General features: G+C 35.3%; 1 protein-coding gene across 9 annotated transcripts in view; it reads right to left on the reverse strand.

The window, feature by feature from the left end:
- LOC115218331 (adhesive plaque matrix protein-like) overlaps positions 1 to 23,134 on the reverse strand; it is a 63,928-nt gene extending 40,794 nt beyond the window's left edge. Inside the window, exons 1-11 of one of the 9 annotated variants that reach the window (XM_029788084.2) lie at positions 23,035 to 23,134; positions 20,976 to 21,038; positions 19,478 to 19,522; positions 17,168 to 17,215; positions 15,507 to 15,557; positions 13,484 to 13,522; positions 10,164 to 10,208; positions 8,330 to 8,368; positions 6,709 to 6,753; positions 5,470 to 5,508; positions 3,444 to 3,488 (exon numbers count right to left, since the gene is read on the reverse strand). In XM_029788084.2, the coding sequence (XP_029643944.1) occupies positions 3,444 to 3,488; positions 5,470 to 5,508; positions 6,709 to 6,753; positions 8,330 to 8,368; positions 10,164 to 10,208; positions 13,484 to 13,522; positions 15,507 to 15,557; positions 17,168 to 17,215; positions 19,478 to 19,522; positions 20,976 to 21,038; positions 23,035 to 23,074 (499 nt within the window). In that variant the 5' untranslated portion in view covers positions 23,075 to 23,134. The remainder of the gene's footprint in view (positions 1 to 3,443; positions 3,489 to 5,469; positions 5,509 to 6,708; positions 6,754 to 8,329; positions 8,369 to 10,163; positions 10,209 to 13,483; positions 13,523 to 15,506; positions 15,558 to 17,167; positions 17,216 to 19,477; positions 19,523 to 20,975; positions 21,039 to 23,034) is intronic. The other 8 variants (XM_036504118.1, XM_036504126.1, XM_036504129.1 and 5 more) reach the window with 8 other exon arrangements.
- Positions 23,135 to 24,583: the final 1,449 nt, after the last annotated feature.

Here is a 24,583-nt window from a genome sequence, read left to right on the forward strand (position 1 = left end):
ATTGACGATAGTCAAAACATTAAGATTAAAATTTAGTTCTCCATGACATCCATGTATTATCATACCTTTTATGACATTATGTATAACTGCACCAAAAGTTAAGGCTGCATTCCTCCAGTGAACATGTCACACGAAAGTATAAATAATGATTGTATGTCATATCCACATGATAGGCCACATGACATTATAGATGAAATTACACCACTAGACAATGCTGTGCTATTCCAGTAAATATGTGAATGCATTGTTTTTAATACAGAAAAAAAAAACTTCTCTAAGTAAAGGGAAATAATTCCTCAGGACATATATCTGAGTTATCTTCAAGCAAACATTTTACATAACTTTCAGTTTCTCACCAGACAAGTACTGTCCAACTATTGCAAAACTAGAAGACAGAGGCTATGGCTACATGGGATTTCAAAAACTAACTACAATACATTAAATGCTCCAAATCTGCCATTGAGTGCTCATACATGTCTTATACATATTCAACTCTTTTCTGTTTTAAATAAATGTACACACACACACACACACACACACGCGCGCACACGCACACACACACACACACACACCACACACACACACACACACACGCGCGCACACGCACACACACACACACACACACACACACAACACACACACACACATACATTGCTTATTCAAGTACTGAATTGTGTCAAATGTGAGAGGAGTGCTCAACACCTTGTACAGTTTATAGTTTATTGAAACTGAATTTTCATTTCATTTGTCATGACTTGAGTTTCATGTCACTGCAATCTTTGGGTAGGAACTATTGCAACTTAACATATTTACATTTGTCGATGTGGATATGGCTTCACACCTGTTTTTGTTCACTGGTTTGTGTTTTGCATTTGCTGATTGGCTGTTGTTTGTCAGCCTCTCTGTTGATTATTTTTGCTGAGAAGGTTTTTAATTTGGCAATTCCTTCTAGATGTGTGAAACTAATGAAGGCTTGTATTGCTGACCAGGTTTTTGATTACTGATTGTGGGTGGTTTATGTTTATATATATATATATAGGTATTTTGTTAAGTTTACTCTAGTGGTAGTTTTTTCCTGTGTTCAGGTTGAATGTTACATCCTGATAGTTTATTATGGACAAGTTAGTTTCTACTATTATTATCAGATCAAATTTTTGAAAGGTTTTTTCCTGAATTTATCAAGTTTAAGTCCATTGATATACTGGTCAATGGCTAGTCCAGTGTTTCTATATAGACCTATATTGGTTTTCATGGATATTTTGCTTATTCATTCTTAGATGCACAGTACCTCTAATTCACATGTTTCTGCACCATCATAATATCCCATGGTGACATCAAAGGTTTCATCATTTTATTGTTTTATCTAAAGTGAGTTATCAACCAACAGGAGGAATTTTCTTGCTCGCATTTGATGCCCCTATCTTAAACACTGCTAGTGATGAATGTCTTGGTGAAGTCAAGTGTTTTATACAAGGATTTTTCTGATAGATGGATAAAAATCAATAATGTCAGATAATATGAATTTATAAGACTGTTTGTCTTTTATATTGTTAAACCAGTCCAGGATGGATGTACTTCTGTTTTCTCAAGTAAATATAATTGTTTGTCATATTTTGGAGTTGATGTTTGCCAGGATTTTTTGCTTACTATATCAAGCTCTAATTCCATGGTGTTTATTAGTTTGCATTTGGGTTTGGTCATGAACTTAGGTTGTGTTCCTTCAGTGTTATTATATATACTTGTCTTTTTGCAAGACATTACGAACAACAACCAATGAACAAACACAAGTATGAGGTTATGAAGCAGTCATCACTAATGATTGTATCAGAGAGTAGACCTTGGTGCATGACACAGTTCTCCCACACCAACAAATATATATATATATGCATATATATATATATATATATATATATATATATATATGTATGCGTATGTATATATATATATATATATATATATATATATATATATATATACCATAGAAACCAAATAGTAACAGTTCTCATCTCAAGATTGCAATGGCATGGAACTCTAGTCACAAAAACAAAAGTTCAGTTTCAATAAACTATATATTCAATAGGGTAGGAGCACTCTGTTGGTTATGACAATGGGGGTCCTAGCTGATAGCATGGCTTAGAAGGTAGGGCAGTTCACTCGTGATCATAAGGTCATAAGGTTGTGAGTTCAATTCCTGACGACACGTTGTGTCCTTGAGCAAGACACTTTATTTCATGTTACTCCAGTCCACTCAGCTGGCAAAAATGAGTAGTCCCTATATTTCAAAGGACCAGCCTTGTCACACTCTGTGTCATGCTGAATCTCCCTGAGAACTACATAAAGTGTACATGTGTCTGTGGAGTGCTCAGCCACTTCCATGTCAATTTCATATTCCGTTGATCGTCTTAGCTGGGACCCTTGTCATCGTAACCAACAGAGTGCTCCTATATCTACCTATATATATATATATATATATATATATATAGATAGATGCAGGTGTGGCTGTGTGATAAGAAGTTTGCTTGCAACCACATGGTTCTAGGTTCAGTACCACTGTGTAAGAGGTAGGCTGACTGAAGCTTTGTGAATGAATTTGGTACACAGAAACTGAAAGAAGCGTATCATATGTATGTGTGTGTGTGTGTGTGTATTTGTGAGTGTTACTGTCTCCTTGACTTGACATTACACAAGAGATATAGATGAGGGTCACCAACGTCAAGCAGTATTTCCAATAGCCTGTGAAAACATGTATAGTCATGGGGAAATATTATCTTACTTGAAAATAGGTGAGGGTTGGAGATAGGAATGGCATGCTGCCATAGAAAATCCATCTCAGCAAATTCCATTCAACCCATGTGAGCAAGAAAACACGGGACATTAAAGCAATGATATATATATGTGTGTGTGTGTATATATATAGCACTGTCATGGTTGTGTAGTAAGAAACTTGTTTCCCAACCACATAGTTCTGGGTTCAATCCCTCCGTGTGGCACCTTGGGCAAGTGTATTCTGCTATAGCTTGAGCTAACCAAAGCCTTGCGAGTAGATTTGTTAGACAGAAAGTGATAGAAGCCTGTCGTATATATATATATATATATATATATATATGCATGTATTTGTGTCTGTGTTTGTCCCCCCTCCACCATCACTTGACACTAATGTTGGTGTGCTTACGTCCCTGCAACTTAGCAGTTTGGCAAAAGAGACTGATAGAATAAGTACCAGGCTTACAAAGAATAAGTCCTGGGGTCAATTTGTTCAACTAAAGGTGGTGCTCCAGCATAGCCACAGTCAAATGACTGAAACAAGTACTAGAATAAAAGAAAAACGAATATATATATATATATATATATACACACACATGTGTGTATATTATTCTCAAAGGCTATATATGTCTGTGTAGGTTAGTGTACATGCATGTTAAATACCATTTATAAATCCGTACCTGGTTTAGGTTTCCATTCTGGTTGACTTCCTGGAGTCAAGATCCCTAGATTGAAAACAATAAAATCTTGTAAATATATGTGGAATGGTAGTATTCCATATGTTCAAAGAACATATCCAAAAGAATGTCATGTCATCCAATTAGCATATATATATATATATATTATATATATATATGTACATACACACACACACACATATATATATTTACACATACACACACACATTTCATTGCCCATTCTCTCCTAAATTCTAAATTAAGTTATGAAGCAGTCATCACTAATGATTGTATCAGAGAGTAGACCTTGGTGCATGACACAGTTCTCCCACCTCATCAGACCCATCAAACCACTCAACCCATGCCAGCATGGTGATGATGATGATGATGATAATATTTAAGGGTGTCTGTCTTCAATAGGATTTGGAGTAGTTACTGCAGAAATACCACTAAATTACTGCTATAGAGATATAAGTTGCATTGGGTGTCTGTGCATATCACTCTCTCTCTATCATGATCATCATCATTCAACGTCCATTGTCCATTCTGGCATGGGTTGGACTGTTTAACTGGGGCAGGCAAGATGGAATGCTGCACCAGACTCCAGTCTGATTTGGTATGCTTTTCCACGGCTTGATGCCTTTCCTAATGCCAACCACTCTGAGAATGTAACGGGTGCTTTTATGCGCCACTGGCACTGGTGCCATTTGCATGACACCAGTATCTGCTACAACTGCGATTTTGCTCAGCTTCATGGGTCTTCTCAAGCACGACAATGCCAAATGTTTCGGTCATGAGGCTCAATGATCAAAAGGAACTCAGCTACTTTATACATAGATAGATAAAGAGAGAGAGAGAGAGGGAAAGAGAGACTGGAAGAGGGAGGTTTAGTGGAATAAACATGAGAAATAGAACTCAATACGTGAGTTTACAGTAATCCCTCGCCATATCATGGTTCACCTATTGCATTTCACCTTTCGCAGTTTATTATTTAAGCTTACATCGATTCCTCCGTGGTGTTGTTTCACATTTATAATAAAATAAATATACACAAATTATAAAAATAATGAAAGAAAATATTCAGTACAGTACTGTTTCTACTTCGCAGATTTTCACCTGTCGTGGGGGGGGGGAGTTGAACGTAACACCTGTGATAGTTAAGGGATTACTATATTCTTTTTTATTGGCTGAAAAGTTACAAGATTTCCTGTATAGCACTTACAAAACTTTAAACACACACACACACACACATTGATATTCTTTTCTACTCTAGGCACAAGGCCTGAAATTTTAGGGAGGGGTCCAGTCAATTAGATTGACTCCGAAAGGATGAAAGGCAAAGTCAACCTCGGCAGAATTTGAACTCAGAATGTAAAGACAAACTAAATACTGCTAAGCATTTCGCCTGGAATTGCTAACATTTCTGCCAGCTTGCCACCTTAATACACATAGTGATATTATAAACACTATTGTGTATATATATGTGGAGGCACATGGCCTAGTGGTTAGAGCAGTGGACTCACAGTCGAGGGATCACAGGTTTGAATCTCAGACCGGGCAATGTGTGTGTTTATGAGCAAAACACTTAAGCTCCACGTGGCTTCGGCAGAAGGTAATGGCGAAACCCTGCTGACTCTTTTGCCACAACTTTCTCTCACTCTTTCCTCCTGCATCTTGCAGCTCACCTGTGACGGACTGGTGTCTCGTCCAGGTGGGGAACCTATATGCCAAGATAACCAGGAAACTGGCCCTTATGAACCAGGCATGGCTCGAGAAGGAACAAACAATATAAACATTAAAAGTTATTTGAAAACTCTTCATAAATTATTTTACTTTACTTAAAATGTATTTCTTCAATTTTCCAGAATGCATCATCACCTGCAGCAGCAAGTAAGTATCTATTCATATATATTTATGTATTCATCTTTTAACATGTTCAAATGTAATTGGACATGATAATTGCCTAGAGAAGGAACAAACAATTGTAACTGAAATTGTGCAAAGATAAAGATGTCATAAAGTACTTTACCTATTCTCATCCACCAAGGTGGCAGCAGAGGTTTATATTCTGAAAAAAAAAAAAAGAAAAATTGGAAAATTATTTAATTTACTTGATCACATCATATTGTTGTATTTTCCATTATTTTTTTTATCGATAAAACATATTGTTAGGAAATTACTATTTGTAAATCTCACAAGAGATATTCAGCAACAGTACTTTGGAGTAAAGACTGTTTGCCAACATAACATGGCAGTCCTGGTTTAGGACAAATTATGTTAGCAAACAATTTTTACTCCAAAACATATTGTCTTAAAAATTCATTGAACCCTGCACTCTTAAAAGAACTGGCATTCTTTTCTTTCTTCCTCTTTCTTTAAATGCTATTGTTCTTTTATTCTTTTACATGTTTCATTCATTTGATTGTGGCCATGCTGGAGTATCACCTTATATGGTTTTAGTTGAAGAAATCAACCCCAGGACTTAATTCTATAAGTCTCTTTTGCCAAATTTCTAAGTTACAGGGACATAAACATAGCATTGTTTGTCAAGTGATGACAGGGGAACAAACAGAAACACACAAATATATACATACATAAATACATATACATATGTGTGTGTACGACAAGCTTCTGTCAGTTTCCATTTATCAAATCCAATCACAAGGCTTTGGTCGGCACTAGACTATAGTAGAAGACACTTGCAGTTTCATCAGTGCATCAAACATGAAGTGAAACAGTAAGGTGTTATTCAAGTAAGGTGTTATGTTTCTGCCATATCTTAGAGTGAAAATAGCTGTGAACTAATGAAATTCATAAAATAATCTGTTATTCCATTGTCATCTCTTTTCTTATTACCGCTCTGTACTCGACTGACACTTCATTCAGAAAGATACGTATATTGAGTTCTACACCATGATATAAGCATTGCATTGCCTAAGCAACACACACACAGGCTAATGAAGTTCACGAGATGATCCATTATTCCATTGTCATGTCTCTTCTTATATACATATTCTTTTATTCTTATGTTTGTTTCAGTCATTTGACTGCAGCCATGCTGGAGCACTGCTTTTTGTCATCATATATATATATATATAAATATACACACACACACACACACACACATATATATACACATATATACACACGCACATGCATGCACACTCAAATGTATGTGTATGTGTGTGTGTGTATTGTTTTGTTTAAGGCTGTATATGTGTGTATAGGTTAGTGTATATGATATTAAATACCATTCATAAATCCATACCTGGTTTAGGTTTCCATTCTGGTTGACTTCCTGGAGTCAAGATCCCTAGAGTGAAAACAATAAAATCTTGTAAATATTTATGGAATGGTAGTATTCCAATAACACAAAGACATATATTCAAGAACATATCAAATAGAATGTCATCCAATTAGCAAAGATTTACTAATGAACATGCAATTGTCACTTATTTATAAATCTGCATACCAAACTTGCATATATATATATATATAGAAGGTTTGGAGATGATGTACAGATATTTATTGGTATGTTACATGTTTTTATAAATCATATATCATATATTAGCGCTTTCGTCCACTCTAGTGGAGTTGTCAAATTGAACTTTTGCAGGATTTTTGTCTCTTTTTATAGTATTATTGATTGTGTAGGGGTGGAGAGGGATATAAGATAGTACAAGAGGGTGAGGAATGAGAGAGAATGTGTGTGTGTGTGTGTGTGCGTATGTGTGTGTGTTTTTGTATCTGAAAGAAATGTTAAAGAAAAAGAAAAGGAAAAGAAGGAGAGAAAGAAGAAAAAATTTGTTGATATCTTTGCGGCTGGTCAGTCTTTCAATAGTAAATGATTCTTGGCTTTTAGAAATGGCAAACCCAGCTGGTCACTCCAAGGGGGACAAAATGTCACTTTTCAAATAATTGTCTGGATTTCTTTTTATCATTGTCTTGTGAGAGAGTGTTTGTATGTGCGCATGTGTGTATGGTTATGTGGGTGTCTGTGTATCTGAAAAGAGTGTCAAATGGAGAAGGGAATGAAAGGAAGGAGGAGGAGAGAAAGAAGAAAAAAATGTGTTTACATTTTTGCAGCTGGTCAGTCTTTCAATAGTAAATGATTCTTGGCTTTTAGAAATGGCAAACCCAGTTGAAGAGTGACCAGCTTTGTTTTCTACACCACCTGTTTTCGTCTTTTGTTTTTTTGTGAATTCTCCCTATATATATATATATATATATATATATATATATATATATATATATATATATATATATATATATATATATATAACCATCATCAGATTCAGCATCATCAATTAACATCAATCAATGATCCATTCTGGTATGGGTTAAACAGCTTGATAGTAAATGATGTGTCGAAGGACTGCATCATACCCCAGAGTCTACTTTGGCATGGTTTCTACAACTGGAAGCAAATGGCTGCATTTTGTCGTAACACCATCACTAATGAAGTCACCATGCACCTTGCAATATATATAATCAAATACGTGCACACCGGGAGAACTACATTGCATGGAAACAATTGTAATGATGAAAGATTAATGTCCGACTGTCCCCCTTCTTGTTGAATCCAATTTTTTCAATTACCTATTCACATTCGACAGACGCCCAAACATAAAACTGAAAGTATGTATAATACTACAAGTGGATAGAATAGAGTAAATCTGAAGGTGGATGAGCTTTACTCTGTACTCTGCTACGTTCTTTACAGAATATACCATAAATGTATGTATGTATTATGATGATATACACATCATATGCATACAGACATGCATACACAAACACACACACACACACAGATATGTTATAAACACTATTGTGCATGTACAAGTGTAATTGAAATTGTGCAAAGATATAGATGTCAAAGACTGGTTTACCTGTTTTCATCCACCAAGGTGGCAGTACAGGTTTATACTCTGAAAAAAAAAAAAAAAACAGAAAATTGCAAAATTATTTAATTTGCTTGACCATATCATATTGTTGTAGTTTCCATAATTTAACTTATTTATCAATTAAATATATTGATTGTCTCAGAAATTCATTGAGCTCAATTGGCATCCTGGCATTCTTTTCTTTCTTCCTCTCCTGTGCCTTTTTAAGTGTTAGTGTAACTAATGTTTATCAGGTCTAAACTTAACTGATGTGGAGGCACATGGCCTAGTGGTCAAAACAAAAGAATTACAGTCGAGGGATCTTGGGTTCAAATCTCAGACCAGGTGATGTGTGTGTTTATGAGCAAAATATGCAGCTCTAGCAGAAGGTAATGGTGAACTTCTGCTGATTCTTTCGCTACAATTTACTCTCACTCTTTCCTCCTGCATTTAGCAGCTCACCTATGATGGACTGGCGTCTCGTCCATCTGGAGAACCTATATGCTATTGAAACCAGGAAACTGGCCTTATGTGCCAGGCATACAACAATCTTAATGGATACCTCTTAGAGCCTCCTCACTCATAGGTTAAGGTCCTAGATATAAAAATATTTTTCCTTGGCAAAAATGAATATTTTCTCTATATATAATACTTTCATAAAACGCTGCGCAGTCACAAAGCTTATCCTTTGTAGTCATTTTTGAAAGATAATTTCACATCTAAAAATGTACATCTAATGATTGTAGGTCAAAGTAATTTACATGAAACTATTAGTTATATAATTTGCTTTTGTTCCTGTGATTGATATAAAAACTAAATATTTTATTGAGTGCCTATGAAAAATAACCGATCATGTAGATTATTGGCATGGCTCTGTGGTTGAGAATTTTGCTTCCCTTCCACAAGATTTAGAGTTCATCTTGACTACTGCATGACACCTTGAGCAAATGTCTTCTACTGTAACCCTGGGCCATCATAAGCCTTATGAGTGACTTTGGTAGAAGGTAAGTGGGAAAATTGAACAAAGCATGTTGTATATTTGTCTGTCTGTCTATTAATCTATCTATCTACCTATCTAACAACAAGTAATATGTATGAAGAAAATCATACGTATAGATATATATTGATATACACATGGACTCACACAAAACACGGAGGCCTACATCAATTGCTCGGAGGAGGCAGTGCTGCCCTGGGTCAAGAGCGTGGCTGCTAGAAGACACTATGTCTGCACCATGCCACACAAGCATGAGAACCTGGCCATGGCTGTCAGACAAATTCTGTGACCACATCACTCCTAACATCTGGCCTACTAACTCCCCAGATTGCAACCCCCTTGATTATTATGTGTGGGGCGCAGTTGAGTGAGAGACCAACAAAACTCTTTGTAACACCAAAGATGAACTGAAGATAAGGATTATGGCAGCATTGACCAACTTAAACAAGGAGACTGTCCAAAGGTATTGCTGGAGATTCCGAAGTCGTCTGGAGGCCGTGGTTGAAGCCAATGGTGATTTTATTGAATAAATTTACTCTTTAGTATTTCAAGATATTTCTATGTAATTTTGGGAAATATATCGGTTAAAATGAGCTGTCAGTGTTATTTTCGTTTTTGTGTAATTTAGACAATAATTTATTCACCTCACCCTGTATATATGTATGTATGTATGTATGTATGTATGTATGTATGTATGTATGTATGTATGTATGTATGATTGTATGTATGTATGTATGTATGTATGTACATATGTATGTATGTATTGTTTTGTTTTGTTTGAGGCTGTATTTGTTTGTATAGCTTAGTGTATATGCATGTTAAACACCATTCATAAATTCATACCTGGTTTAGGTTTCCATTCTGGTTGACTTCCTGGAGTCAAGATCCCTAGAGTGAAAACAATAAAATCTTGTAAATATATATGGAATGGTAGTATTCCAATAACACAAAGACATATATTCAAGAACATATCAAATAGAATGTCATCCAATTAGCAAAGATTTACTAATGAACATGCAATTGTCACTTGTTTATAAATCTGCATACCAAATTTGCATATATATATATATATATTGATAGAAATGGTTAAACAACAAAAGAATGAAAGAGACCTCGATATTATGTAAATAGAGGAATTTATCTGTAAATGTAATATGTGACAATTATTCGGTAGCCATGATAAAACTCTGAGTTTCGGATGCCAAGGTGGAAATCCACGCCGCCATCTCTTCAGTTATCCGGCCATTGGAAAAATACTATGAAAAATGACCATCATACGAAAGGAAATTACTGTGTGATTGTCCGTTATTAAGACAAAAGAGCTATTTGAATGACTGCTAAGTGAGGGGAGGGAGTAAAAGTAAGGGGGTAAAAAAGTTCATAGTATTCACATGAGCGCGCATGTTCATACCTACACATGTATGCCACATGAGGGTGGATGAGTGTATATCTTTTGGTGCATGCATGTGAGTGTGAGGGCGTGCCTGTATAGGTATGAACATGCGTGCTCACGTGAATACTATGAACCTTTTTACCCCCTTACTTTTCTCCCTCCCCTTACTTAGCGGTCATTCAAATAGCTCTTTTGTCTTAATAACAGTCAATCACACAGTAATTTCCCTTTGTATAACGGTCATTTTTCATAGAATTTTTTCCGATGGCCAGATAACTGAAGAGATGGCGGTGTGGATTTCCCCCTCACCATCCGAAACTCGGAGATTTATCATGGCTACCAAATAACTGTCACATATTACATTTACAGATATATATATATATATATATATATATATATGTTTGTATATGTATATGTTTGTATATATATGTATATGTATATGTATATATATATCATCATCATCATCATCATTTAACGTCCGCTTTCCATGCTAGCATGGGTTGGATGGTTCAACTGGGGTCTGGGAAGCCCGAAGGCTGCACCAGGCCAGTCAGATCTGGCAGTGTTTCTACAGCTGGATGCCCTTCCTAAAGCCAACCACTCCATGAGTGTAGTCCACTCCGTGAGTGTAGTATATAAATAGCCATCATCATCATCAGCATCATCAATTAACAGCCATGATCCATGTTGGTATGGATTAGACAGCTTGACAGGAGCTGATGTGTCCAAGGACTGCATTGTGTTCCAGAGTCTGCTTTGGCATGGTTTCTTCAGCTCGATGCAACCACTTTACAGTGTGGAATGGCTGCATTTTTTGTAATACCATCACTAATGAAGCCACCATATGCCTTGCAATATATATATATATATATGGGGAAAAAAGTCAAGGTAGAAAATGCTAAAATAATTTTATAAAAAACATTTCAGAACCGATTTCAGTCATTGAGAATTCTTCAACTGTAAGCATTGAAAACAATTAAATTTTGGAAAACTTAAATGAAAAGTTTTTTAAAAGAATATTTGCATAGTATTCAAATACAAAGGGCATTTTCCTTGTTTCTGCCTGTCCCTGTCTCTCTTGTTTACTCAGACAGGCAGAAACAAGGAAAATGCCCCTTGTATTTGAATACTATGCAAATATTCTTTTAAAAAACTATTAATTTTTTCCAAAATTTAATTGTTTTCGATGCTTACAGTTGAAGAAGTCTCAATGACTGAAATCGGTTCTGAAATGTTTTTTATAAAATTATTTTAGCGTTTTTTCTAACTTGACTTTTTTTTCCATATATATGTCAACTTGTGTGTTTCTTTTCAACCTTCTACACACACACACACACACATATATATATATATATATATATATATATATATATATATATGGATAGATAGATAGATAGATAGATAGATAGATAGATAGATAGATAGATAGATAGATAGATAAGAATTAAGAAGAGGATTCTGATAGAATCAGGTACTTGAAAGGTATGCACCAGGTAGGCTTGAGTTATGTCTGTGGTTTCAGCCAATAGTTGGAGTTGAGATATTGGGTAGGATATTTCGGTTTTGTACACAGAGGAAACCAACTCCCTGAGTATTTAGCACCGAAGGGTCTTGTCTATGTTACATGTTATTTTGGGTATTTGGTTAGTATGTTATTGGTATACTCTAGAGTGTCCAAACAAGTTGTAAAATCCCTTGGTGTAATATAATTAAATGAATAAAAAATACATGGTGGATAAATTTCAGCTTGTTACAACTGTAACGAGCTGACACTTATCCATCATGTTTTTTATTCATTTGATTATATATACAAATATATACATACACACACACACACATACATATATACATATTATAATGATGATATACACATCATGTGCACAGATACACACAGATATGTTATAAACACCATTGGGTGCTAGTATAGTAAGCAGTCTACCATGTCAAACAGTATAGTCAGGGTTATCTACCTTAAACGTTCAGTTTGTAAAGGAAACCAATTTTACCATTATACAGACATTAACAACAAATTAAACTGCAAGCTGAGCCTGAGTGAGATTTTAGAACTAATACCTTTTTCAACAGGAAAATCTAAAAATACAATAACTGACTGGTACACTGTGAAGTGTGTGGAGCCATAGTTTATCATGGGTGACAAGGGAATAGGGTTGAAACAAATGCTAACCCCATTCAGATTGACAAAGCAAGATTTGCTGGTCCATGAAAATACAATTGAGGAAGAAAGCTGTATGGCAACAACACTCCTCTCTTCGAAGACAGTGATGCAGAACAACAAAACAACAGGAACAATGGACATAGAATTGATCAACCGTGGGTTTTTGGTCTCAAACAAAGCTCAGACTGTTGATACTTTTATGTGGAATGGCATGACAGGAACAGTTTGATCTTAATTATTGAAAGAGACTGTGAAAAGGTTCACTAATTCATTCAGATGAGTGGCCTGCTTATAATAATTTAAATGCCATAGGTTATCACCATCTGACAGTGAGCCATCAATGACATTATGTGGGTCCAGTGAGTGGAGCACACCCAGGCCATTGAATGATCATGGTTAGATGCTAAAACTATGATTCTGAAAAAAAAGATCTGAAATATCTGAAGTGTTTTATCTTTGACATATCTGAAAGATAAGGTAGATAACCCTGTTTGACACAGTGGTAGACGATTACTATACCAGCAGCCACTATTGGATATGTACGAGAGTGTAATTGAAATTGTGCAAAGATATAGATGTCATAAACTGGTTTACCTTTTTTCATCCACCAAGGTGGTAGTACGGGATTATACTCTGAAAAAAAAAAGAAGAAAATTGCAGAATTATTTAATTTACTTGACCATATCATATTGTTGAAGTTTCCATAATTTAACTTATTTATCAATTAAATATATTGATTGTCTCAGAAATTCATTGAGCTCAATTGACATTCTGGCATTCTTTTCTTTCTTCCTCTCCTGCTCTTTTTTAAGTGTTAGTGTAACTAATGTTTATCAGGCCTAAACTTAACTGATGTGAAGGCACACGGCCTAGTGGTCAGAACAGCAGACTCACAGTCGAGGGATTGTGGGTTCAAATCTCAGACCAGGTGACATGTGTGTTTATGAGCGAAATATGCAGCTCTAGCAGAAGGTAATACAAAACTTCTGCTGATTCTTTCGCTATAATTTTCTCTCACTCTTTCCTCCTGCATCTAGCAGCTCACCTGTGACAGACTGGTGTCTCGTCCATCTGGAGAACCTATATGCTATTGAAACCAGAAAACCAGCCTTATGAACCAGGCATGGCTCAAGAAGGAACAAACAACAACAATCTTAATGGATACCTCTTAGAGCCTGCTCACTCAGACGTTAAGGTCCTAGATATAGAAATATTTTTTCCTTGGCAAATATGAAAATTTTCTCTATATATAATACTTTCATAAAATGCTGAGCAGTCACAGAGCTTATCCTTTGTAGTCATTTTCTAAAGATAATTTCACAGCTAAAAAGGTACATCTAATATAACTATTAGTTATATAACTTGCTTTTGTTCCTGCGATTGATATAAAAACTAAATAACCAACTACGTAGATGATTGGCATGGCTCTGTGGTTAAGAATTTTGCTTCCCATCCACAAGGTTTTGAGTTTGTCTCCACTAACTATATATAGTTAGTTAGTTCAAGGAAGTCATATCCTCATTAGGGATTATATAATCCAAGGTATTCCACTGATTTAATCCGTATCATATAATACGAAAGTTACTGGTATATATTCAGGATTATTGAAATTATTAATATTGGGGGGAAAAAACATTAAACAAAATGCTTTGAAATTCCCATCAACTTGATGATAGGACTGAAACATATGTAGGTTCTTTTTTCATTTTTATTTTAATTTATTTTCCTTTGAGCTTTCAACTTTTTATCAATTTATTTGTACTGTTATTTTTTTTTTAAATGTCATCTTTTTGTAACCTACAAATAGGAAGTAATTGCTTCCATTTATTCTCCATTTTATTCTTCTTGTTTTCCCCCCTATATATACATATGTATGTGTATATATATATATATATATATATATATATATATATAGTAGTAACAGGAAGGGAGAATTTCAGTTATCCCCACATGGGGTGTTGCAATATATATAAGAAATTAAAGAAGGAAAATGCACACACTTTACATAGTTTTAATGTAATTTTAAATATCTTATATTGTTCTTGTCAACAGGTTTTGTTTTCGCTAATTATACATTAAAATTTATCTAAATGCATATTTTCCTAAGAAAAAATTGTTTTTGTCCATGTAGTGGACAACATGGGCAAAAACAATTTTTTCTTAAGATAATACACATTTAAATAAATTTTAATACATGAACAATATAAGATGAACATATATAAGATGAACAATATAAGATGATATAATATAAGATGAACATGAACAATATAAGATATTAAAAATTATATTAAAACTATGTAGTGTATGCATTTTCCTTCTGTAATTTCTTATATGTGTGAGTGTGTGTGTGTGTGTAAATATGCAATTATCTTCAGTGTTCAGTAAGAAATACAATGAGTGATGTTAAAAACTTGTGGTTTGATGTCCCAGTGTCATATTGCATAGGATATAAAAGTGAAGAATGGGGCATGCCATTGGGCTTGAACTTTGGTTACGTGTACTTAAAAGCACATGTTCTGTATATACATGTCTGTGTGCAGAAATGTGCATGGTTGAGTCTAGATGTACGAGCTTGTTCTATTTATGTGTGGAAGTTTGTTTGTTTAAAGACACATACCAGGTTTAGGTTTAGGTTTCACTTCTGGTTCTCCTTGTGGAGGAAACAATCCTGGATAAAAAGAAGAAAGATTCAATAATGCTTGTTACATTTGTGAAATAAAAACATAAATATGAGAACGTATCAAAAGTATGACATGCTACTAAAGAATATTATATGCAGTGTGTAAGAGGGGAGACTGCACTGGTTTGGTCACATGATGTGGATGGATGAAGACAGTTGCATAGATAAGTACCTATCACTTAAAGTGGAGGGAAATTGCAGAAGAAGGAGACTCAGGAAGTTATTGGACAAAGTATTGAAGGCTGGCCTCAAACTACTGAACCCTTTTGATTATTATGTGTGGGGTACAGTTGAGCGAGAGACCAACAAAACTCCTTGTAACACCAAAGAAGAACTGAAGGCAAGGATTATGGCAGCATTCGCCAACTTAAACAAGGAGGCTGTCTAAAGAGTTGCAAGAGATTCCAAAGTTGAAGCCAATGGTGATTTTATTGAATAGGTTTACACTTTAGTATTTGAAGATATTTTTATGTAATTTTGGTAGGAGTGGCTGTGTGGTAAGTAGCTTGCTTACCAACCACATGGTCCTGAGTTCAGTCTCACTGTGTGGCACCTTGGGCAAGTGTCTTCTACTATAGTCTTGGGCCAACCAAAGCCTTGAGAGTGGACTTGGTAGACGGAAACTGGAAGAAGCTGTCATATATGTATATGTATATATATATATATATGTGTGTGTGTGTGTGTGTATATGTATATATATCTAATATAGGATAAAATTTTTCGAAAAAGTTCTATCAGTGGGCAGCATATCAAAAAATACCTTTGAAGGTTAAATTTACTTTGAAATGCGTGCTTATAGTGATAAATTATATGGTTATTGACGATTTGTCTATTTTCAGCATATTTAGCATTAGAATTTTTTTCTTTTGCCCTTGTTCATAAGTTGTATATATATATATATATATATATATAATATATATATATATATATGTATATATATATATGTATATGTGTGTGTGTGTGTATATGTTTGTGTATCTGTGTTTGTTCCTCCAACATCGCTTGACAACTGATGCTGGTGTGTTTACATCACTGCAACTTAGCAGTTCAACGAAAGAGAATGATAAAATAAGTACTAGGCTTACAACAAATAAGCTCTGGGGTCGATTTGCTCGACTAAAGGCAGTGCTCCTGCATGGCTGCAGTCAAATGACTGAAACAAGTAAAAGAGTAAAAGATTATATCTGTTAAAATGAGATGTCATTTAAATGTGTTATTTTCATTTTTGCGCAATTTAGATGACAATTTATTCACTGCACCCTGTATAAATGGTAGTAAGCTCTAGGGAAAGCTGAGCAGCAGATGATCTTTAGAGAAAATGTACCACTTTATGCAAGTGTTATGACCCTTAACTGTTTACACTCTAAGGGGTCCGTGCGGCATCTAGGTCATGACTCCTGGATACCCCTTTGCAGCTATATTATGTGACCATGTTTGCATTGTAGTCCTCCTGTGTTTATGTAGGTAAGGAGATGATTGATATAAGCAACAACTTAATTGGTCTAATGTGTGTGCATGCATGTGTGCGTCTGCATGTGCACATGTGTGTGTTTACCTGCAATTATGCAAAGATATATATATGTCATAGTGTGGCTTACCTTTACTCTTCCACCAGAGTTGCGATAGTGGACGTTTTGGTTTATTCACTGAAAGAGAAACATTTGTAAGTTATTTAATACACTTCACTAATATCATTTAACTTATTTACCATAAATCCTCGAGTATAGTCCGGCCTTGAGTATAATACGCAGGGGATTTTTAGAAGGCTGTACCTCTGAAAAACCTAAACCTTGCATATATTACGCCCCCTTCTCTACTCGAGTCATGCATAATTAAGCCATCAGTACCTAGTCAAACAAACACTTCCATGCATGCGTAATACAATAATGGTGATGTTCTTAACTGTTATATGGGAATGTAAATATGTTTGCAAATTGTTTTTGTTACATGTTAGTCTGTGTTCTGAATACTTTTATTTTAATAAATGTTGCTTACTGCAAGTTATGGGTGATTCTTTTATGACTTCATTGCTTTCAGGCTTAGCTTAAGGTATTTTCGCACCCGACATCACAAAATGCATCTAAATAAATATTGCCGGACAGCAAATTGAGACTCGGACATTACTCAAAAATATTTTTCATTTTTAACCTCGTATATAGTACGCACTAGGGATTATGATCTTTAAATTTTGGGCAAAAAATGTGGATTATACTCAAGGATTTATAGTATCAATAAAATGCAATGGATTTTACAGAAATTTATTGAACTCCATATTCGTAAGACAAACTACGAAATCTGTGATTACATTGTAAAGAACTATATTGAATGGGTAGAGCAGTTTGACAGAACCTGTCATGCTCCAATGTCTGCTTTGGTATGGTTTCTAAGTTTGGCGTTCTTCCTAATGCCAGTTACTTTACCAGAGAGAACTGGATGCTTTTCTTCAATGGCACCAACACTAGTGAAGATTGCGTTATAATTTGCAAGACAAAGGGCCTCTAAAAAATTGGCTATTATAACCACTTATAAACACTCCTAAAACTGTTAAATTAGTCTTCAGGAAATTATCTAGGTGTGAACATTCTTAAGACACTTGTCCCTGTCCCTCAGTCATACTTTAATCTATCATCACCTGGCATAAGGCCACCTCCCTCAATACTACACCTCATTCAGTTGAGGGGTCTTGTCTTGTGAGTTGTTTGGCGACCTCACTAGTGCCAGTACCAAGTAAAAAGCAGCCGGTGTGCTCTGTGGAAAAATCTGAGTTAGGAAGGGCATCAAGCTGTAGAAACTATGCCAAAACAAACACCTCTGATTCTTTAGCTCCTGTCAAACATGATTACAAATATATTTGAAATGATTAGAAAGTGGGTTTTCATCAAAAATATGGTATTGAAACAGTTTGAAGAGGAGATAAGTAAGCATGGAATGTATGGCTGAGTGATTAAGAAGCTTGCTTTGTAACAATGTATTTTCAGGTTCAGTTCCACTGCACAGCACCTTGGGCAAGTCTCTTCTACTATAATACCAGGCTGATCAATGCCTTGTGAATTAATTTGATAGTTGGAAATTGTGCAGAAGCTCCTTCATCATCATCATCATCATCATCATCGTTTAACGTTTGTTTTCCATGCTAGCATGGGTTGTACGGTTCGACTGGGGTCTGGGAAGCCAGAAGGTTGCACCAGGCCCAGTCTGATCTGGCAGTGTTTCTACAGCTAGATGCCCTTCCTAACACCAACCACTCCATGAGTGTAGTGGGTGCTTTTTACGTGCCAGGCAAGGCTGGCAATGGCCAGGTGCCAGTCATAGGATTTGGTTCAATTTCAATATCACTTGCCCCAACAGGTCTTCGCAAGCAGAATTTAGTGTCCAATGAAGGGAGGTTGGCATGGGTGCCAGTCGTCGGTTGTGGTTCGATTCCGAATTCAATTTCGATTTCACTTGTCTCAACAGGTCTTCGCAAGCAGAGTTTTGTGTCCAAAGAAGGAAAGATCTGCATAAGTGGGCTGGCTCATTCCTGGCAAAAGCCATGGGTTATGGACTCACTTGTCCTGCTGGGTCTTCTCATGCACAGCATATTTCCAAAAGTCTTGGTCACCTCATTGTCTTTATATATATATCTGCGAGTGTGTGTGTTTGTTTGTGTGTTTGTGTGTGTGACTCCCTCACTGCTTGACAACCAGTGTTGGTTTGTTCATATTTTCATAACTTAGCAGTTCAACAAAGGAGACCAATAGATTAAGTGAGCATCAGGCTTTAAAAAAGCCACAAGTAAGTAGTGGAGTCAATTTGTTTGACTAAAACTTTTCAGAGTAGTACCCCAGCATGGCCACAGTCCAATGACTGAAACAAGTAAAAGATAAAAGCTGCAAAAAATACAGTGGATGAATAAAAATGTTACTTACTTTGATGAACATCCCAGGCAGGTCCAGAGCTGCGCGGTAATATCCCTTTAAAAAAATAAAAACAGTAAATATTAGCAATTCATTAATTAATATTTAATTAGTCAATGTAAATGGAACAGTTATCATTCAAATAGTTTATGTAAGTGTAAACGTTAAAATTCAGCAACTGAAAAAATAGCTTGCTTTGTCTTTCTTGGTCTAGGGATATGGTTTTCGCTTAGGATGTGAGGGGTCCTGGTTTTGAATCCTGGACAAGCTCAATGTCTTATCTGGCACCTTTTGCCTGCTGGGCCTCTTGGAGGCAATGACAAATGACCAAGACCTTTGGCAATATGCTGTTGTTGAGAAGAAGACCCATCAAGCCAAGTGAAATCATAGTCGTGGCAGATACTGGTGTCACACAACTGTTACCCATGCTGGTGGCATGTAAAAGCACCATTCTGGAGTCTGGTGCAGCTCCTCAGCTTACCAGCCCTGGTCAAACCTATTTCTTTACTACCCAGAAGAGGCTAAACATAGAGTGGACAAACAAGGGCAGACAAAGAGATTAAGTCGATTACATCGACCCCAGTGCGTAACTGGTACTTAATTTATCAACCCCAAAAGGATGAAAGGCAAAGTTGACCTCGGCGGAATTTGGAAGCACATTGTGACTAGTGATGTGTAACATCGAATAGTCTGGTTGACACAATGATATTAAAGAAATAAGTGTTGCATACATAATAAAAAAATAAATGTGCCCTTTTAAAGCCTAGCCAGGCTCATGGGCCCAGTTTCCCGGTTTCAATGGCATATGTGCTCCCTAGCTGGATGGGACGCGAGTCCATTGTTGCGTTACTCATTTTTGCCAGCTGAGTGGACTGGAGCAACGTGAAATGAAGTGTTTTGCTCAAGAACACAATGCGTCACCTGGTCCAGGAATCGAAACCACAATCTTACGATCATGATGCTGACACCCTAACCACTAAGCCACGTGCCTCCACTGTTGCATACATATGCATATATATATGTGTTATATATATATATATTATGTGTCTGTTGTATACATATACAAGTGTGCATGTGTGTATGTGTGTGTGCATATGTATGTTTGTATGTGTGTGTGTGTGTTTGTGTCTCTATGTGTGGATACCATGTGCTAATTGTGCAGAAACAGTGATGCTTGTTTGTAATCTTCCATGAAACCATGTCCATCCATCATGCTGTTCAAACTCAAAAGACTAGGGGAAATATTCCCTTCCTTGGAGACAGCTGAGGGTTAGCAACAAAAGTATCCAGCTGTAGGAAATCTGCCTTGACAAATTCCGTCTGACCCAGACTAGCATGGAAAAGTGGATGTCAAAACAATGATGATAATGATGATGTTGATAAGTCATAAGAAACACAAGTATCAAAGCATGCACATGCACACATACAGAACCATACACACACAATGCACATACACGTATACACATGCACACATACATACACCATAATGATATGTAACATAAATACTCACCATTCAAATACCAAGGATGTCCAAGATATTTCTGGCTTCCTTGAACTTCAGAAAGGGCAATAACTGAAATTGGAAAAAACACCAAAAAATGATTGTTTATAAAACCCAAAAATGATATATTAACGATAAAAAAATTTTACTTGGTAAAACAAAAAAATGGAAATTATGAACAACAAAAACAGTATTAGTTTAAAATAGCCATTTATGTATCATACTCAATGCAAATACATCATTGAAAGCCAAATTAACTGTGGTATTTGTTTGGTACTATCTATTATGGCTGTGTTATGTTAAATAACACAAAAATGTAGCAGTGGCTAACAAAAATTGTCCAGCAGTAGAGATGGGCACCACTGCTGCAGGACAAAATTGTCTGCTACTGACATATTTTTGTGTTACTAGATATCATGGATTTTCACTTTTTCATAACTGATAACAAGGAAAAAGAAAAAAAGAAAAAACAGGAAAGATAATTCTTAGTCAAACGGTTTTGTATAAATGTGATGAAATTTACTGGGTCATTTTATTCATTCCTTCAGGGTGCAACGTTACCAATTCACAAATATATTTGTCCTCATGCCTTTTGAGGATTGAAAGTGTAGTAAAGTCAGAATATTTTCTGAGAATGTGCAATTTCAGGCGTTCTTCAAAATCACAACTGTTTGATGTAAAATGTTCAGCAATTTCTATCAAACTACAGCTATTTTGCCTGATGTCACACCCATGCCCACTGAATCTTTTATTTTATTGTTTTATGGCACAACCAACATAAATTAAGTTGTATATGGTGCATTCTGCTGTGTACACCAAATGGTAATCTTTACATATCCCACCTTCCATTTCTGTTATGATTCATGATGGAATTGACTTGACTCATGTTGTTGCACAATAAACAGTGTTTACCTCTCTTGTGGCTGTTTTTCAAGGTGCAGCATTCAAAAACTCCAATGGTAGTTTTCTTGGGATTAGAGATAGTGGTTAATAGCTCTCTTATATTTTTATTGCATTTAAAGTCTACAATAGGCAGCTGAGCAAACATTTGTTTGAAACCAAGATATCTCAGATACATGGGGAGCTGAATTAAAATTTTCATCAACACAGGGGATCCAAAATAAATTGTTCAATGTCCAAGGGGAGCTGAATCGCAAAAAAGGTTGAGAAAATGTTGATCTATGACGATGGGTTTTATTTAGGCATATCGTGAAAGTAAGTATAAAGAATTGATAAATATAAAGAAAAGTATGTTTTTTCAAGCAAATACAGTTAGAAAAAATATTTGCCATTTCAAGTAAAAACAAAACTCATCAATTTTTTAATGAAATAATAATCTTATTCTTTTATTGTAAGTTGTAAATTTTGCCCGGAATGCATTGTTAAAAATCTGCCACTCGAAAGCAAATATCTCCAAATTGATTAGAAATGCATAAATTTAATAATAATGAAGCTAAATAAAATTTGGTTGAGAAATACCAAAGAAATTACTTTATATCAACAAAAAAACAGACACATACTTTTATAGAGAACAGATTGTACTCAAGTGAAACATAACCAAATACACAGAGTTGAAACACTTTTTGATTATTCTTTTCAGCGTTGAATGTTAACCACCACACTTCCATTGCATGTGCACACGCACACACACATGCCCCAACCATCCTACTTTCATTGCGCTCGCACACACACACACATTCACATACCCCCCTTTACATACACATGCACATATATTCACATGAAGTTTAAACACTGTTTGATTTATTTTTTCAGCGTACAATTTTCATCATCCCACTACCAAGTATGACATCACACCGCTTCCTTCCTTATTCATGTATCACCCCTTTCTTTTTCATTCATAAACACAAGATTATGATTATAGTAGATTATCTCAGTAACCATGGGAGCTATGAAAAAAATACAAAACCCAGCATTACCACCAGATCATTCTACATATATGTATAGATTTTCTCGCAATTCCACCCAGCTGTTTGACCGTGAATCCCAAGACAAGAAAGAATCGCCCATGTCAAATTTATATGTATAGATATTTCAACATGTAACTTACCCGCCAGCAAAGCTACCAAAGCAAAACAGGGTTTGCTCATGATGCCTGGTGTTTGTTAACAAGAGGAATCTAGAGAAAAACAGAAAAAAGAAACATAAAATTATATGGTTACAGAAAAAATATTTTCACTTCTCTTTCTCTTCATCCCACGGAAGTTAAAATAAAAAAAAACCCTTATACTATTGACCCGCGTGAAAGTGCCTCTGGCTCCTTCATTAAAAACTACCCATTCATTCTAAATCGTTTAATATTTTTGCAAGTCCCTTCCTGTTAATTTTTTCCCAAAACAACATTTTAACATACACGTTTAATAATAAGCGAGATTGGAATGAAAGTCGGTGATGATGGCCTGACAAAAACTGCAATATTTTAGCTGTGTTATCAGAACCCAGAACTTCTGGCCAGCATCCATAGAGTTGGGTACTAAGTGGATGAAAATCATGCTCTTGGGAGACAAAGATGAAGATGAAGCAATGACAATGAGGACTGAAGGGTAAGGACCCTGGTGGGGTTTATGGTTGCAGCATAAGATCGCAGTGTGTGGCAAGGAATAATGGTTGCATCAGAAGCTCCCTACCCTTAACCACGGTGACAGGCATATTCACTAATAATGAGATTATTTTACTAAAGCCCTTCATTGGATATTATTAAAAAGAAAACACAAGCAATGTATATTGTTAGAAATGACTGTGAAAAGGATGAAAGTGTATCTGGGAGACAAGAAACACTTAAATTCAATTGATTCATGTGAAATACAAATGACAGCTTGACAGAATTTGAAATCAGAAATTTATATAAGGAAAGCTGACACCAATAAACACTCTGGTATTTCTATAATCTTTTCTCGTCATTTAGCTGAATTATATCATTTAACTCAGTGTTTTTCAAACAACCCTTTTGTACTACTCCCCACTCGATTTTCAAGCAAAAATGCACCAACATAAATAGACAATGTGTATATGTATATGTGTATGTGTGTATATATAAGTTGGCGTATAATAACATGTGTGTATATATATATATATATATATTTATATATAATAATAAATATTAGGGAATAAATCCAAATTTACAGGGAAAAATCAGATTTAGGATTGAATCCAATTTTATAGTAAAAATTATATTATATTAAATTAGAAACAAACCACTATTATGCAATCAAACAAAGAAAGACTTAAGCCAAAACATAAATTAATTTAAATAAATTTAGAAATTTAACATTATAAATAACCACTACGATCGTTTCATGTCTTATTTCAGCACATCTTTGAGACATTCTTCAGGTGGTTTCAAAACTCCCAGAAGGTTTTGAAACCACTGAAGAATGTCTCAAGATGTGCTGAAATAAGACACGAAACGATCATAGTGGTTATTTATAATTGTTAAATTTCTAAATTTATTTAAATTAATTTATGTATTGGCTTAAGTCTTTCTTTGTTTGATTTGCATAATGGTGGTTTTATCTCTAATTTAATATAAGATATTATATAATATATTTCTATATATCTATATTTATATATATTATATATATATTTTATATATATTATAT

The sequence above is a fragment of the Octopus sinensis genome, linkage group LG1 (genome assembly GCF_006345805.1).
Source record: "Octopus sinensis linkage group LG1, ASM634580v1, whole genome shotgun sequence".
Classification (NCBI taxonomy): Eukaryota; Metazoa; Mollusca; class Cephalopoda; order Octopoda; family Octopodidae; genus Octopus; species Octopus sinensis.